This window comes from Camelus ferus, chromosome X (assembly GCF_009834535.1).
Source record: "Camelus ferus isolate YT-003-E chromosome X, BCGSAC_Cfer_1.0, whole genome shotgun sequence".
Classification (NCBI taxonomy): Eukaryota; Metazoa; Chordata; class Mammalia; order Artiodactyla; family Camelidae; genus Camelus; species Camelus ferus.
The window spans coordinates 37,284,192-37,300,698 of NC_045732.1; the positions used below are offsets into that span (position 1 = coordinate 37,284,192).

Genomic DNA, 16,507 nt, shown 5'->3' on the forward strand with positions numbered 1-16,507 from the left:
TTTCAGGTGTGTGAATGGCTGGGCTGCCTCGTGCTTCGCAAGGGTATGAGGAAAGTCGATGTTTCCTGCCTGGAGGTACTCGAGCCCAGCGGCCCATCAGGATCAACTAGAGAGGTTTTGGGTTGAGGGCTGTCTTATATGGTTTTAGTTTTGGTTTTGGTTTTGGTTTTACTTCAGAAGCAGTATTCTGATTTTTATGAGGGTTTTTTTTGTAACTTATGTTGATAAAATTTCCAACTTACACAGAAAAATTGCAAGAGTCCAAGGAGCTGTACACCTTTTACCCAGATTTGCCAAATAATTATGTTTTGCCTCATTGGCTTTAACACCCTCTATGTCAGCAGTTGGCACATCTTTGCTGTAAAGGGTCAAACAGCAGCTCTTTTAGGCTGTGAAGGCCAGGCATTCTCTGTCCCAGCTACCCAGCTCTGCTGTTGTGGCACAAAAGCCACCCTAGGTGACACGGAACGCATAGGCATGGCTGTGTCCCTATGAAACTTGATTTACAAGATCAGCTAGCTTACCAGCCCCAGCTCTCTTACTCCGTATGCGCCTTTGTTCCCCCCTAAACCATTTATGTACGAATTAGGATAGATTCCATAGTGAGCTTTTAAAACCATTTTGCCTCGGTTCCCATCGACAGCCCCGGTTTGGTTGAGCTGCACCTGCCTCTTTAACGGCATCCAATCACACAGGTGATTTTGCTGCGTAGCCGGGCCAAGCACACCTGCTTTGCTTTGCGGCGGTGGGAAGGGAACCAATGAGCGTTGTAATCTAGAACTCACTTCCTCCGCTGAGTTCAAGCGGGCTTTCCAGCGCGCAGAACTGTTAGTGGAGCTTCAGCTCATCTTGACGCACCAGGGCTGCGCCTGTTGGCTTAGGGGCTTGGTCCTGCTTTCCTTTTAGAAGTCGCTGGGGCGTGAGTGGGCAGAGCACCATGCCTCCTCTGCCGCACTTGAGTCTTTTCCTTTCCTTGCTAAGCTGAGCTGCTGTGGCGTGCAGAACTACACCAACTGGAGCACCAGCCCCTACTTCCTGGAACACGGCATCCCCCCAAGCTGCTGCATGAACGACACCGACTGTAACCCCCAGGATCTGCACAACCTGACCGTGGCCGCCACTAAGTTAACCAGAAGGTACTTGCTTCCCCCCCCCCCCAGCCCTGATGGGATCAGTAGTGAATGTTTGGGAGGGCTTTTGGCCTCTGTGAAATTATGACGAATAGGTTAGAATGGGAGCCTTGGAGAGAGTCAAGAATCTTCCTTTGTGGTTCTTGATTGCCGAGCAGAGGCGCTCAAGGCCGCGCACGCCTGGAAGAGAGAGCCGTGACTCAGCTCGGCCTCGCGTCCCTCTCCCTCAGCCAGACCCTACGAGGCATAGTTCGGAAGGTTTAGCAAGTGGTTCCTGTTAGCTCTGATGCTGATGTCAGGGAATGGTGCCGTTCTTCTTTCTGGACGTCCTTCTTCCGCTTAATATACCTTTGAAACATGAAATTGTTCCCAGCTGGGTGCCAGTCCTCAGCGGGAAGAGGGAGTTGAGTTGGCAGGCGGCATCTGCTCCTGCGAAGAGGGTGGTCTTTATCTTGGAGAGTTCAGTGCTGTAGGAAAAGAAAATCAACAACTTCAGCTCAACACACTGTGAACATCCTGACTCCCAGAGAAATTAGAGGGGAAAAAAAAAACTGGCTAAAAGAAATTGGAAAGTTAGTACATGGTAGACATGTGGGAAATGAAATTTAAGTAGTCAGAGAAAGGAAAATCAATTCTGTAATCTGCTCTGCAGAGAACATGGTGAAGACATGGCCCAGCTGTGCACAAAGGCTATCTATGCTCTTAGACACGTAGAGAAATGCCAGGTAGAAAATATGTTTTGGTGAAACAAAAGGAACGGGAAAAGCCTACTGTTGAGTTTACCCGTGGTTATGCAGCCATCAGATTAATTTTACTTTCTCACTAAGGTAAAGTTCTAGTTTTCTAAGGTCTTTAAAATCCTATAGGATCTCAGCCAACAACTGACTAATTCAGAGAAGATAACATCTTTTCAAGATTAGAATGTTAAGAGATAGTTTCTATATTTTACCCATTTAATTTTGGTGTCGGTGGCAGAACTGCTGCGAGGCACTGTCACCAGTCTAGGAGCTCGTTTTGTCACTTTGGGGCGTGTTAGTTGGCTATGGGCGTGGTAAGACAGGATGTTCAGTGCTGACAGCTTCTTAGCTAAGAGGCCATCTGTTCCGACTGGCATTTTCCTGTGAACTCAAAGTGCGAGGCCTCCTTCGCTTCTCATCAGTAAGGTGACTTCTGGTTTCTTCATGGGCCTCCCTGCTGAGCACCCATGCGTGTCATTCTGCCGCCACTTGATGAAGTGCTGAGCAGACGTAGCAACTCGGTGGATGCTCTGATGTATAGAAGGCAAGGCCGTGCTTTACAGCAGTGAGATATGGGCACAGCTCAGCCTCCGAGGTCCTTTGTAGAAGCAGCAATCATGAACCTGGTACTTTTTTCTTTTTTTTAATTTCACCCAGACTTCCTCTTCTTTTGTTGAAATTGAGGGCCTAGAAGTCAGGACCACAGACTCCAGTTTAAATTTGGGCTCAGCCACTTGCTGGTTGTGTGATCAAGTTACTTAACCTTTCTCAGCCTTGGTGTTTCTCATCTGTAAAATAAGAGGTAATAATCTTGCCCCTTAGGATAGATACGAGGATTGAATGAGATAAAATATCTAAAGCAACAGGCACAGCACAGAGTAGGGACAAGATGCATGTTAACTATGATGTTCAATGTTAGCTGTAGTGTAAACTGTCTCCCACTGCCCCACACTCAGTCTTTTGTTAGAAATGATGCAGCAGGTCCTTGTAGGGGAGGATCTTTTCTTTGTTTTCATTTCTATCATCCTTACAGTGATTTCCAGAAAGAAAGATAGGGTAGCATTTTTTCATCTCACTAGTAACCTACAAACTGGTCTCCCCTCCCCACACACATACCCCCCCCAACGAAATCCTACTTTATATCTTCCTGGGTACCTCATATACCTCAAAGAGGTACGTAACTTCTCTCTCACTTCCATTAGACACTCCACCCTGGCTCCCTCAGTGGAGAAAAAGTGAATGAAAACAAATCTGTCTACTAAGTTTCATTAGGTATTCTCAGTTAATGCCCACCTGAACTTCTCAGACGAATCACTTCCCAGGCCTGAGTCCTCAGACACACCTCTCATCTTTAAAAGGTAGGAGATGCGGATGGGGTGGACGTTGTAATAGCAGGTGCTCGTGAAGGTTAGCCTCCCCCAGGGGGCTTAACGACTGCCTCATTCTAGTTACGCGGGATCCTGTTACATAGAATAAGTAGATTCTAAATCTCTGTAGATCTCTTGGTGTCTTGAACACCATAGGGTTCACAGAAAGGGGACTCTTGGCTCTTACCTGGCAGCCTGAGAAACCTACCTTGTACAGATAACTGGGAGAAAAGAGGAAGGAGGCGAGAACGGTTAAGCAGGATATTTGCTGTTTGGGGGACACCTCTGATTTTGGTTTTGCTAAGCAGGATGCTGAAATGCCTGCAGGTCAGTTAACTCATAGCTGAGCCCGTACTCCCTAGGATTCCTGACTTTTTTTTTTTTTTTTTTTTTTTTTTAAGATCAAGGGCAAGAGGAGAGAGGGAGTTATTCTACTTGGCAGATCCTGAGCTACCTCTTCCCAGAACCTGTCTGGGACTAGCCGTCGGCTCCTGCTATCGCAAGTCTCGTGCCACTTCCAGGTGTTTTCCATTGGAGGCTGTGTTGATTTAGACTTGCTGAGAGGGCGAGCAAATTACCTGTTCTGTTTCTGGGTGTTTCCTAGGACACTTAGCAGTTCTCTCTGTAGATTTATCTCACACCTGACAACCAGGCTTTCATTTTAGGAAATTAAAAGAGATTGTTGTGGGCAGATAAGATTGTGGTTTCAGGGAGAATTTCGGGTGGAATGCAAACATGGACTGGGTTTGTAGGATCAAAGTAGTTCTGGTAGTCTGCGGAGCCAGGCTGAGACCTGGAAAATGGGCTTGTGGGCCCCTGGAGTGAATAACAGAGAAAAGGCTAGAGATGGAAGATGTTTATTTCAACCTTGGTCTTCGATCGTTGGAACAACCACGAAGTGAAATCAGTTCATCTTCTCATCTTAAGTAACTCTCTGACTGATGCAATTCATTAATTTGCTTTCTGTTTACAGTGAAAAATAGTGGGGGAACTGTTGTTATCCAGGAGTGTGCTTCTCAGACTTTAACGCACACATGAAGCTTCTCGAGCTATTGTTAACGTTCATTAAAACTCATTAAAAATGAATAACCCCAGAATTTGGCAGATTCTGATGCGGTGGGTCTGGAGTGAGGCCTCAGATTCTGCATTGCTAACCAAATCCCCCGTGATGCTATTTCTGCTCATTAAAAACAAACAAACAACAAAAACAACAACAACAAAACCACCCGCTTTGAAGAACAAGGTGTAGAGAGAATGGTTTGGCCACAGTTGTACTCATGCCAGGCCCTTACTTCATTTTACTGATTCCCCTTCCTGGTTGGAGTGGGCTGATCAAAAATAATGTGACTGACTCTGAAATCTCCCACAGTGGAGTGGAAGTCATACCTTAGAAAAACATACTTACTTTATGGGTAGAATTAAAGTTCACAGCAGAAACAAACAAAAACACCTATTGCAAACTATTTCGCAGAGGAAGAGAACAGCCCACTTCACTTCTCTTGGGTTTTTATTACTGGGTTTGTGTTTCCATATTTTGAGCGGACCTAACACCGCTGGTGATCTCAACTGCATTCCCCTGCCCAGTTGTCACTGCAGGGAGGAGACACCCCAATGAAAGATGACCAGCACAGAGAGAAGCTATCTTAGCCACTACCATTTGGGAAAGTGCTGGAATGTCCACCTCTCTTCTTGCTTTGACTTCTTCCTAACCCGAACTGACCTCCTTTCTACTACCTTTTGGAAAATCGTGTGATATATAGTTTCACTATTAAAATGAAGTCAGCTTGCCAGCTTCTCCTAAAAGAGAGAATCGAATTTCAAAACTTCCCATGAGCAATAACGTATTTCCTTTCCCACCCCTGCCCTGGCCTTCACATTTGCGTCACATAACCAAGGAGCATAGTCTGTCCATTGCATTGAAAACATGTGTCAAAGCACTGCTGCTAAGTTAATGCATCTCTTTTAATTTGCCAACAGACTGAATGCATAAAACATCGCTTATTAAAAGCATTGGCAGCATTTTCAGAAGCTCTATGAGACATGTTAAATTGTTAAATTTTGAATTTAAAAATGGAAGATGTTCTTTGTTCTCATTCTTCAGATGTTATTACAATTTAGTGGGCCTTTCTTGATAAACAACAATTTCCTTTACCCTGTTAATGCAGTCAACGTCTTGATTTTTCACAGACTTTATACATTCGAGCTGAAGCCCTTTTCCAGAAAACTGGAAAAAAACTACGTCTTTCAAGGCTGAATATGACACTTCAGAAGTGTAGGTTGATTTGGCCCAGTTCCAAATAAGTATACTATAAAACCCTCACGCATGTGTGCGAGCGCACACGCACACATACACACTCACTAATTCCCACTGTTTGAGCTGTCAGACAAGGAAGCGTCGGCTTTTGCCTTTGTGTTATGAGTAACGTACGACATTTGGTGTCCTACCTGGGCCAGGTTGACAACATGTAATCCAGAGTAACAACAACAAAACTTACTTGGCAGCATTGCTGAACTCCAACCAGACCATTTATTTTAAAGAAACCGAACTCTAGCGTAAGGTAAGCTAGTTCCAGCTGAGTTAGAAGATTGTAGTTGACATATCTTGGGATTCTTTGATGGGTGTCGAGGATTTGTGATGTGGGCCAAGCCACTAGGGTGGCCTCTGTTTTATGAGTCCTGGTACATAAATTAACTTTTACCAGTATCCGTAGGGACCTTTTTTTTTTTTTAATGGAGGTACTGGGGATTGAACTCAGGATCTTGTGCATGCTAAGCATGTGCTCTACCACTGAGCTATATCAATTTTAAACTAATATTGAAATTGGTAAAATTGGTATTGGTTTTAGTCACAACATTTGGAGTTTCATAGTATGTTAAAGGGAAACTCACTTCTTTTTATGAATGAGGTTATTGACATCTAGAGAGAGAGGAAGTGACTTGTTCAAGGTCATATAGTAAGTTTGTGGAAAAGATGACTCCAGAACATAGGTTTTTTCCCTGCTTAAAAAAAAAAAAGCAAAAACACAAAAAACTTGATGGTCTCCATAGGAAGAAGCCTAAAATGCCATAAAGTTGGCAGGTATTCAAACACCTCTTTCTAACCAGATGATTTCACTTTATTTATCTAAGATTTTGTAGTTTGTTGTCAAAAGGCTAGTAGCTGTGTTTATGATGCTGGGTTTTCCTGTTCGAGGATGTGGAATGCCTTTTCATCTGTCCAAGTCTACTTCTGTATCCCTACTGTGTTCGCTGCATAGATCTTACAGACTTCTTGCTAAATTTAATCCCACTATGGAAACATTTGCGGATGAAAGTGTATATCTGAGACTTGCTTTAAAATAATCCAGCCTGGGGGGGTGAGTGTTGAAGAGATTTCGACAAAACAAGATTGGCCACATGTTAATTGTGATGTTAGAGGAAGGGTCAGTTGGGGGTTCATTGTACTACTCTCTACACCTTTTGTATCTTTGAGATTTTTCATTCTACTCGTGGAATGAAGGCTGGGGTGTGTGTGGGAGTGTTACAGGGTAACACAGCCCCATCTGGCTTGGGCAAAACATGTCTCTGAGACCATCTCTCTCTGTTTTCAGGGTTGTTATGATCTGGTGACCAGTTTCATGGAGACCAACATGGGAATCATCGCTGGAGTGGCTTTTGGAATCGCATTCTCCCAGGTAAGTTTGCGACCGGGTCCAGCCTTTCCTCTGTCTCTTGCTCTCATTTCTCTCCCTGGTCTCCAGAGTCCCTGGAGGCCCCAGGGAAAGGCTGATAGATGGGGTCAGAACTCCTTGCTCATTAGTCCTCAGGTCATCTGTTTATTGATTTTCCTTTTTCAACTTAAATGAAGTTTTGCCATCAAGGGAATATCGGTTACAGTTCAACTAATGACTAGCTCCAGAAAAACAACTTGCTTCTTCTGTAGGTCAAATGGAGGTTAGCTGCTCAGAGTGCTGCCTTAATTGGAGCATAAACAATGCCACGCATCAAATGGCTGATTTGGATTTGTGGGGCGCGGGGAGGCATTTTTCCTGGTTGATCTGTCCCTTTTTGTGTTCTTAGTTCCTGTGGATTATGCATGAGATCGCTCCCTTTAAAGAAAGCCTAAATTTAGCAAATTTCATCTTATGATCATTATTTTAGCCTCTAGGTTTAATTATTGTTTCTTAAGAGGAAACTGAATTTGTACATATCAGACTTTCTATCCCTTTATCTCCACCCAGCCTCTAAAAAAGAATGGAAGAAGTAATTATGCAAACTAAGCAAGCCACACATACTCTAGGGTGGAACATGATAAAGCTAAAGCTAAAAATTTGCCCCCCTCCACCAGGCCATGTATCGCCCCACAGGCTTCTGACCTCCCAGCCAAACGATGCGGCCTTGCTGTAATATTGCTGTGGGTAGAAGGATCTGCATAGATATTGACCAACCAAATAAAAACCTGATTTGTCTCTAACTCAGATTTTTTTTCAGACCAAAAGATTACTTTTCCAGCAAAGCCCAATTACCATTATCCCTGTAATGTTTCAGTGGCTCTGATTTTACCTGCCTGAAGTGTGTACTGGCCCTCCCAGACTATAATGACTCCCCCGTCGTCCCCTATTCTGTGCCTCTTTCCTTCTTACCGAGCACTGCAGATGCAGTTGAATTTAATTCAGGTTTGTTCCTGAAACGTTTTTATTGAAATAATGCATATACAGAAAAGGGCATGCATTGTATGTATACTTATTAAATTATACACAAAACGAACATACCTGTGTCCTAACCATCTCTGAGATCAAGGAAGAGCACGTTAGCCTGGTAGTTTTTGCAAACAGAAGGCTTGGCCTTAGATAAGTCGAAAAACTTTTCTTCCCAAGCAGTTACAAAAACCTGTGTGACGGTTCATCTCACAAGGCCATGTGGACTCAGGCAGCACGAGGGTGTATTTCCTGTGGCAATTTCCAAGTCCTTTTACAATGCTTTGTTTTTTGTAGCTCATGAAGTGAATAAAACCCCACCCTTCCACAAACCAGAGTAGGTACCACAAATAGTGCCAATTAACTCAGTCTCCAAGACCTGTCAAAAGAAGTTGCAGCCCTGCATGTTCTCCCGGTTGCTATCATATCTCAGTAATAGCACTTCAGTGACGTATCTGCAGTGGCCAGGGGACATTCTAGAGGATTCTGGACCTGTGCAGGAGGCACTTGGTGGCTGCACACAGAGTTGAGTTTACACATTTATGTGCAGCCAGGCTTGCGCTTGGTGTTTGAGGACGACTGTCTTCTTGGAGGAGGGACTATCGCCGAAGTCTCCCCTAATAGCTGCCTGGGAACCATAAAGGGACCTGCTGCTCTACTCTCCCTGGGGAGAAGAGAGCCTCAAAGAGCCTAGAATCTCATAGATGAAACATGTTATCATCCAAGAATATTTCCATGTGGCCGCGAGGGCTTGAGAAGACAGTCCTACTCTCATGAATGGGATGAACCAAGTCGTCAAGAATCTCATTAATACCTCTCCCACTTCTCTCTCGCATCCCTACAAAGGGACTTTGGGGTAGACCGATGGTTATCTGGCCCAATGGGTGTTCATCTCTGTGCTGCCTTGAAGAAGTCCCTTGAAGAAAGCGGGGCTTGCTGCATTTGCTCCATGGCCCTCTGGGGCAGTGAGAGGGGCTTTGATCCCCCTACTCAGGGAAGCCCCAGACAGACCCTCTCTGCAGAGTTTATGTCTCACCAAGGTGAAGCAGTTGTCGGGATAAAAAAACAAAACCCAAAGCTCAACAGCATTGCAGAGTCAGTCCCATTCACCCCCGTGGCCAGTCCAGTGCCGTGGGGCAGGGACTTGAGTTCTGGCGTGCTTGGCTTGGGGCAGGGAGAGGAAGGGCCACGGCTGGCTGTTAGTAGCAGTTCCTAGTGCCGGCGACCTCCGAGGACCTGGAAGCTGAAGCTGGCTTCCAGAAGCCAGTAGATCCAGGGCCTCTCCGGGACCATGGTGGCCACTTACCAGATGCCTGTTCAAGAAGAACCAGCCCCGCTGGACCAGGAACCCAAGCTTTAGCCACGTGTGTTCAAACACCTTTGGACAAGTATCATAGCAAAACACAGCAACGGTTGCCTGATATTGAGAAATCCATCATGTTGGCCTGTGTCTCGGCCTTCTTATAATAAAGCAGCCTCTGCTGAGCAGAGGCCACAGGGAGGCCAAAGTGGGTAGGAAAGAACAGAGCTCACTCTCCCCCCTCCTCACCTGCCCCCCACCTTCTCTCTTCCCTTTTCCTCTCCTGCTCTGTGATGTCCACGCGCTCCTCTGTTGGAAAAAACTGGGCTTGCTCATCCGTTGTCTTAGAAAGTAAAGGTGGTATGAGGTACAAGGAGAACTAGGCTGAGCCTAGCCTTTCAACCACCTGTGCAAGAACTTTGTCCCGTTACCCAACTTAGTAACTTAAAGCTCTTGAGTTCTGTTTTTGGATGGAAGGGTCTGGGCAGGCGTTTAACACTTCTCTCCACCAAGTCCTGTTGCCTTTGCTGTCTCAAGGAAAAGCCCATTTGTCTGGACTTGATGGGCAGGCTCCCCTATAATTTTATAGCAGGTGGTTGAGTGTGTTTTGACAGCTTTGGCAGCTACTCTTTTATTTGAGAGGGCTTGGGGGAGGGGACACACACACACACACACACACACACACACACACACACAGAAAGATCATCGCCTTCCTCATCCCTAAAGTGACCTGGAAGCCAAGAGTCCAAGTCCGGACACTCGCATCGCTCAGTTTGTGGCACTGCCTCCCGCCTTGCTTGGCCTCCTGCTGTGGGTCTCCATATTTAGCACTTTGTACCCAACGTAAATAGCTTCGCTAGACTTGGAAGCTGTTAGGCTGGATGAATCCCCCACAGCACAGAATGTGACATCCCTGGGTAGGGACGCTAGAGCTCTTCTACAAGAGGGGAGAGCTGAGCGATGTGCTTGAGGTTAGGCGGCCACTGTAGATGCCAGGTGACAATCTCGCCTGCTCTGCTCTATAGACACTGAGGCCAAAGACACCCCTCAGCATTGCCCCACATAGCACCTAAATGGAACTTATTTTGTGCCTTTATACAGAGAGGGTTTGAGTCTGTGAAATTGTAAGGAAAAAGGAAGCTACAGATCCTTTTCCTACCCATCCATCCCCTGACCCTCACCCCTGCAGGGCCTCCCCCGGGCCCAGGGGCTGCTGGGGTGATGCATCATGGGCCAAGGGTTCTTTTCTGGGACCTGTTTACCTTTTCCGTATGGAGGGCAGGATACAGCTGTCAGTAGCCTCCATGAGGCATGGCCGCATAAGGCTAACGGAACATTTAACTTATTCTCCTAGTATTTTCAGGCCCTGGAACGGTCCCTAAAAGCATTTATACAGTTTTATTCATACCAGATTCCTTGGCACGTTCCCAAAGGCGTGGAAGTTTTATTTACTTTCCCAGTTAAGTCACCAACATAAGATCTCCATAGGCGTTAGAAGGATCTGAATTTTTGACCTACTGCTTGCCACTTTCTTGTTAAGAAAGCTGCTTTTACAGCTGTGTTTGCTGGCCTCTCTCTGCCCCTCAGTACCAGAGATGGGGCCACGGTGGGCTCCCGTGGGGATCGCAGGGGAAGACACCCTGGCCCCATCGCCTTTTACATCCCTTATCTTTGCCGACCTGGACCCCACCTCTCTCTCATCCCCTGTCTCCCACCTCTTGGAGTCTGCCCCGGTGCTGTGACTCACAGAGCCCCAGTGATGCCCAGCCCTCTCCAAGCTCTCTGGGGAGGAGGCGCTTCGAGAAAGCCTAGAGTCGGCCTTTTGTAAGTAGAGAGCCTTTCTTCTCTTCCTCCCTCTCTGGCTTCTCCGTTCGTGAAGCAGCAGGGCCTCCCAGAGGGTTTTGTGACCCAAAAGAACGCAGAACGTATCGACAAGGCCGATGGTGGTAAAAATAAAACGTGGCTTCCACAAATTGGACAAAGGCTAATTACAAAGCCTTAGTCAACCAAATATAAATAATGTGATCTCAAACTGCCTAGGCTGTATGGGATTGGCATTTCCCCAGGCACGGGGGGAGTGAGGGCTGGTCCTGGGGTCTCCGTCACAAGGGCTTTTCGGCATCCGAGGCAGGCGCTCCTTCTGTCTCCCTCCGGGATTAAAGCGAAGTTTGTTCTGCCCACAGACTCCAGCCTTAATACATATCAGCAGCCCGGACTCCCACAGAGTCGACCTCTGTTCTTTGAGGCCCTTTTTATACATACTTAACGTAAAAAAGGGTTTCATCTAAATAAGGATGGATTTCTCTACCTACAGATTAATTGGGTCTAGTGGCAAGCGGGCCTTTTGTCCTGGCTCAGACTGTGAAAGAGGCTGTGTCTTTACCGTTAACAGGCTTTCAGTTATGTACCTGGAAATAACCCAGTAATAATTGGCATTAAGTACAGGATGCTTCCCCGTTCCCCACCTTCCCTTGACTTGTACTTATGGAAATGAGAGAGCAAAGTTTTCTCCCAAACATGATGAAACACGATAGCAGATTTGAAATCAGTAACCCCGTGAATAATTCAGAACACCTACCATATCCCGAAGCCTGGATTCTCTTGCACTAGAAGTAACTAAAAGCCAATACGTGTAAACTGCTGTTTCCACAAGGCTCATACGTACCTCAGCTTGAGACCTTTTTTTTTTTTTTTTTGGAAAAAAATATCTTAGTGGATGTTAAAAAAGTGATTTAAAAACAAATGTGTCTTCTGCCATGGGCAAACCGAAGAAGGTATGTTCTTGCCCCAGAAATACAAAATATAATTATTTTAAAAGCAAACAGCTTTTCTTTCTACCTGTATTTTTTAAAGTTATGGTTTCTGTGAGAGAGTTAGTATGTCCAGTGCTTAGCAATGATGCTGTTTCTGTTTGGGGAACAAAAAAAGGTGGACAGACAAGCTATATTCCCTTGAAAGCAGGCGTTTTAGATAAAAGAACTATGAAAGCATACTGAAGGGTTGTCTGGCTGTGTGGCTTATGAATTGCTGGCGGGGGCCAGGAGCACTGCCAACTGTGAAGTGAAAGGGTGACCACTGGATGTGCTTAAACACATGAGGTCAACGAGAAGAACCTGAAATACTAAGCTTTAAAAAGAAAGGAGCGTCTAGGAACTTGAAATAAAGAGATGCCCACTGCGAGCCCTCTCCCTGACGTGTGCAGTGTGAGGCAGGAAGGAGCCCCTGGGGGTGTGAGGCGGAGGGCTGACTCCGGAGAGGACGGGGGTCTGGTCCCCAGGGTGGGGGTGGAGGCTGGAAAAGGGGCAAAGGGGCTATTCTTGGCTAGAAGAAAAGAGCGGAACCTTAAACTTTGTGTGGGTTACCTAGATGGTTTGGGGGAAATTATTGAACCTCCCTGAACCCATTATCTTACCTGGAAAATTGGGACGGTAATACTGCACAGGGATGTCGTAAGGGTTAAATAGCTTGATATCTCTGAATGTGCTATGTGCCTCTAATGCTTATTTGGGGTTTGGCTGGCATCTGATTTTTGACAGTATCATGTGTGATCCTGGTGTGTGTTGGTCCTGAAAAATGGCAGTTCTAATGAACAGGGACAAGCTATAAGGTTCAAAGTCCTTGCACTCATGTGAGGGATTTTAGTTTCTCATTTGGCACAGTATTCTGGAGGTTACAGCCATGGCGCCTTTGGCCACTTGGTGGTAGGTGCATGATACTATGGATTTTGTGGCACAAAATGATGTTGGCCAGAGACTTAGTAGGAGATAAGGGAAGTCCAGTAAGGTGGCGATCTTCCTTACCCGATAGAAGTTATAGTTTGCATATTTCACAGCACAATTGCAATTTTAAAAAGAAAGATAAGAATCTGGGATGGCACCAAAAAAGGGAGGCAGGTGGACTGGAACCTGCGGAGTTGGGCAGAGAGCTAGCAGAATAGAGTTCAGGTGTTGCCTTGACCAACACTGGGACCCAGTGTGACTGTAGGTGTGTCACCTGTAAGAGAGGGGTGACCAGATGGACTGGATGAGTGGTTCTCTCGCCTGTAAGACTTGTTAAAACACCAGTTGCTGGGCCCCATCCGCAAGAGTGTCTGATTCAGCAGGTCTCGGGTGGGCCCTGAGAATGTGTGTCTAACAAGGTCCCGGGTGATGCTAATTCTCCTGGTCCAGGGGCCACACTTGACACTGTACTAGATGAGGTCAAAAGGTCATTGCCACCTCTGAGCCAAGCAAACATGGCCCATTGCTTAAGGCAAGGAGAAGGGACTCCGTTTAGCCAAGAGATACTGCAGGCCTCTAGACACAGGTGCAGTCACGCTCCTGTCTGAAGAGTGCTGATCCTCTAGAGTCAGGAATGAGAATTTTGGTTTCCAACGAGCAGAATGTGCAAGATGTGTTTAAAGATATCTCAATAGTGTTACAACAGCTTTTATCAGCTCCACTGTGCTATAGTTAAGTCAAGGCCCAAAGATGGGTAGAAGAGTGAGGTCTTCTGAGGAGGTAGAGGTACCCTGATAGCAGTTGTCCTGGGGCCCCTGAAAAACCAGTAGACCTTGGGTGTAGATGGGCCCATTTAGGCCTAAAATATCTACAAGGTTTAGAGACAAAAAGAAATTAAAGTCCCACTCCCCTCCCCAACCCCTGGCCCCCCCAAGCCATGACTTTTCTTACTTCACTGGCAAACTCACCAAGTACAGCATCTCATCATCTCAAGGAAAGAACTGTCATCCTGTCAGCTGGGTATGGCTGGAGTATCATCCTGTGTTGAGATAGCTTCCCCAATGCATGCACTTAGCTGGTTTTGAATTCGATTTTGGCATTTTTGTTAATACCTTGCTAATTCTGTGGTGCTTCAGTTTTTCATTACTCTGAGAACACGTGAACACATTTCAATACTACTTACATGTCAAAAGCTGCTTTTCAATGGCCAGTTCGAGAACCTCGAGCTGTCTTCCACCAGCACTTAGACTCCCTACAGCCGAAATCAGGTTTGATCGTTTTCCCTCGTGCGCTTCCCTCCATTCACATACGAAAGCCCTCCACTGTTAAAAATTACATTGGGGTGGGGGGTCAAAGAATTGTTCAGCTCAGTGACTTGAGATCCTCCTTCTCACTTTTCTTCTGCCAACAGCTGATTGGCATGCTGCTGGCCTGCTGTCTGTCCCGGTTCATCACGGCCAACCAGTATGAGATGGTGTAAGGAGGTGAGTGGCGGTGGGGAGTGTGAATTGCAGGGTGCTCCCTTTGGGGCACATACAACCCTTCAAAGGGACAAGGGTGCTGCCTGGCCACTTCATTCTTTGATCTTGGTGGCACTTGTCCACGTGCCAAAGCCTCATAGCTGTGATCACTGCTGTTGTGGAAAACATATACATGCTCTCTTCAGCTTGTCACCTTATTTGAAGTCCTTGTTAATGGTGAGCCACTCACATGTTTTCGTTTCTCTCTTAGTCTTTCAAGAACGACGGAATAAGAGACCTGTTTTCAAAAGGAATGGCAGCAATCTTTGAAAGACTTCCAAAGAATGTTAGAGCACAGTACATAACACACCTCCCCTAACCCCCCACCCTGCGTGCAACTGACACTCCCACACAGCCTCTGCTCCACCTTTCAGCCTGCATCATGTGTAGCGTTCCATTTTGTGAAGCCCCATCGTGCCAGAGTGTAGCCAGGTTCCCTGCATCTAGTCCTAGGGGACCCCACCCGAGGCCCTGTGCGTGCCGGCTCCTCCATCTGTACCTGGTCCAGCTGCAGCTCATCGTAGGTGACTGGTTATCCGCACCATCACTGGCCCTGCTGGGCCCTGCATGTAGTGTGGGAGGCTCCTGTTAGCCCTTGATCTTGACTGATAAATGCCCCCCCCCCCCCAGATGTAGACAAGCAGATAGCTATCTGTTCTTTTGGCTTCATCTCCTTTGGTTGGGTTTTCCCTTTTACTAAGGCTCTTTCCTACCTTCTTCAGGCTGCTTAGGACATGCAAAGAGAGACATTGGTAATTGTCCGTGAGGAGAAACAGGCACGAAGGAAATTGTTGCGCTCTGGGTGGCATCCTTGCTCCTTGTTACATGCCTGGGAACGTGCAGTGTAGTGCAGCTAGGCCTCTCAGTTGAAACCTGTATAATCCTCTTACAAAGCTGTATTGTTGCTTCCCGTGAAGGAAATAATATGACTTCTGTTTTTCCCCAATTAACCGCTATTGTGTTATTTTACTTTCTCTCTACTTTTTTCTTTGCATTGACATTACAGACATTGAGGACCTCATCAAATCAATTTAAAAATGAGTGTGAAGGGGGAACAAAAGTCAAAATATTTTTAAAAGATCTTAAAAAATAATGCCTCTGTCTCGCATGCCAACAAGAATGCATTGATATTGTGAACATTTGTGATACACGTATTAATAAATAGAGTCATTACAAATTGCTGTGTTCTGGTTTTGTTCTTTGGTTGGTTAAGTTTTTAAACACATTTCTAGTCCATCTTGTTCCACAGAGAATTGGAAGTGGACCACCTTACACACTGGCACATCCCCCTACACCAGCAGCTCCCACTCCACCAAAATACCATCAGGCAGTGGAAAAATCGAAGGGTTAGATTTTTTATGGACATTCCAGAAATTTGAATCATTTCATTTATCACGAGCAGGAGATACTGTTGGCTGCGAAAACAGAATCTTCATGTTATTTCAGGCTGGAGGCAGAAAGATGTGAGTTTTTTTTTTTTTTTTAAAGTCTGGATGTCATTTTTTAAAAAAGGAAATATGCATCTGTTTTTCCCTTTATTGTTTCTAATGAGCATGTATTCTTCCCTTCCTCCCTTCTTCTCTGAGTAACTGTCTAAAAAAGAGATGACATCATACCATTCAGTTGTCCCAGTGGCCTGGTTTGCACTCAAGTATGGAGTCCTTACAGTTGATGTTTTAAAGAGCATTTTAGCAATATGTGCAGTGTATATTATCTGTGATCTATTTTTTCCTTCTTAATGAATCATCTTTAAGAACTAGTAAAAGCATTTATTGATCTGTTTCCAAATAAGTGGATCTAAAAAGCTCCCTCTTCTCTGTAATTAGGATGGGAGATAGTGTTTTAACTGGATGCATTTATTAGCCCAAACTCTGCATCAGGTAAATCCTAAAAGGCTTACAAAGGGTACTGACCCATACCTTCAGATAGTCTCTCTTCCAAAGGCCAGCATTTTTAGAGAATTAAGATCTCTTCTGTGGAACCATATGTATCACAGAACTTTAAAGTTTCATTTAAATTTCCATTTTATTACATACGGAAATGAGACTTCTCTGTAAA

The 16,507-nt window shown here is 45.6% G+C and overlaps 1 protein-coding gene across 1 annotated transcript in view; it reads left to right on the top strand.

The window, feature by feature from the left end:
* TSPAN7 (tetraspanin 7) overlaps nucleotides 1-15,626 on the top strand; it is a 119,680-nt gene extending 104,054 nt beyond the window's left edge. Inside the window, exons 6-8 of the mRNA XM_032475836.1 lie at nucleotides 6,825-6,908; nucleotides 14,341-14,413; nucleotides 14,661-15,626. Coding sequence (XP_032331727.1) covers nucleotides 6,825-6,908; nucleotides 14,341-14,409 — 153 coding nt within the window. The 3' untranslated portion in view covers nucleotides 14,410-14,413; nucleotides 14,661-15,626. The remainder of the gene's footprint in view (nucleotides 1-6,824; nucleotides 6,909-14,340; nucleotides 14,414-14,660) is intronic.
* The last annotated feature ends 881 nt before the right edge of the window (nucleotides 15,627-16,507 follow it).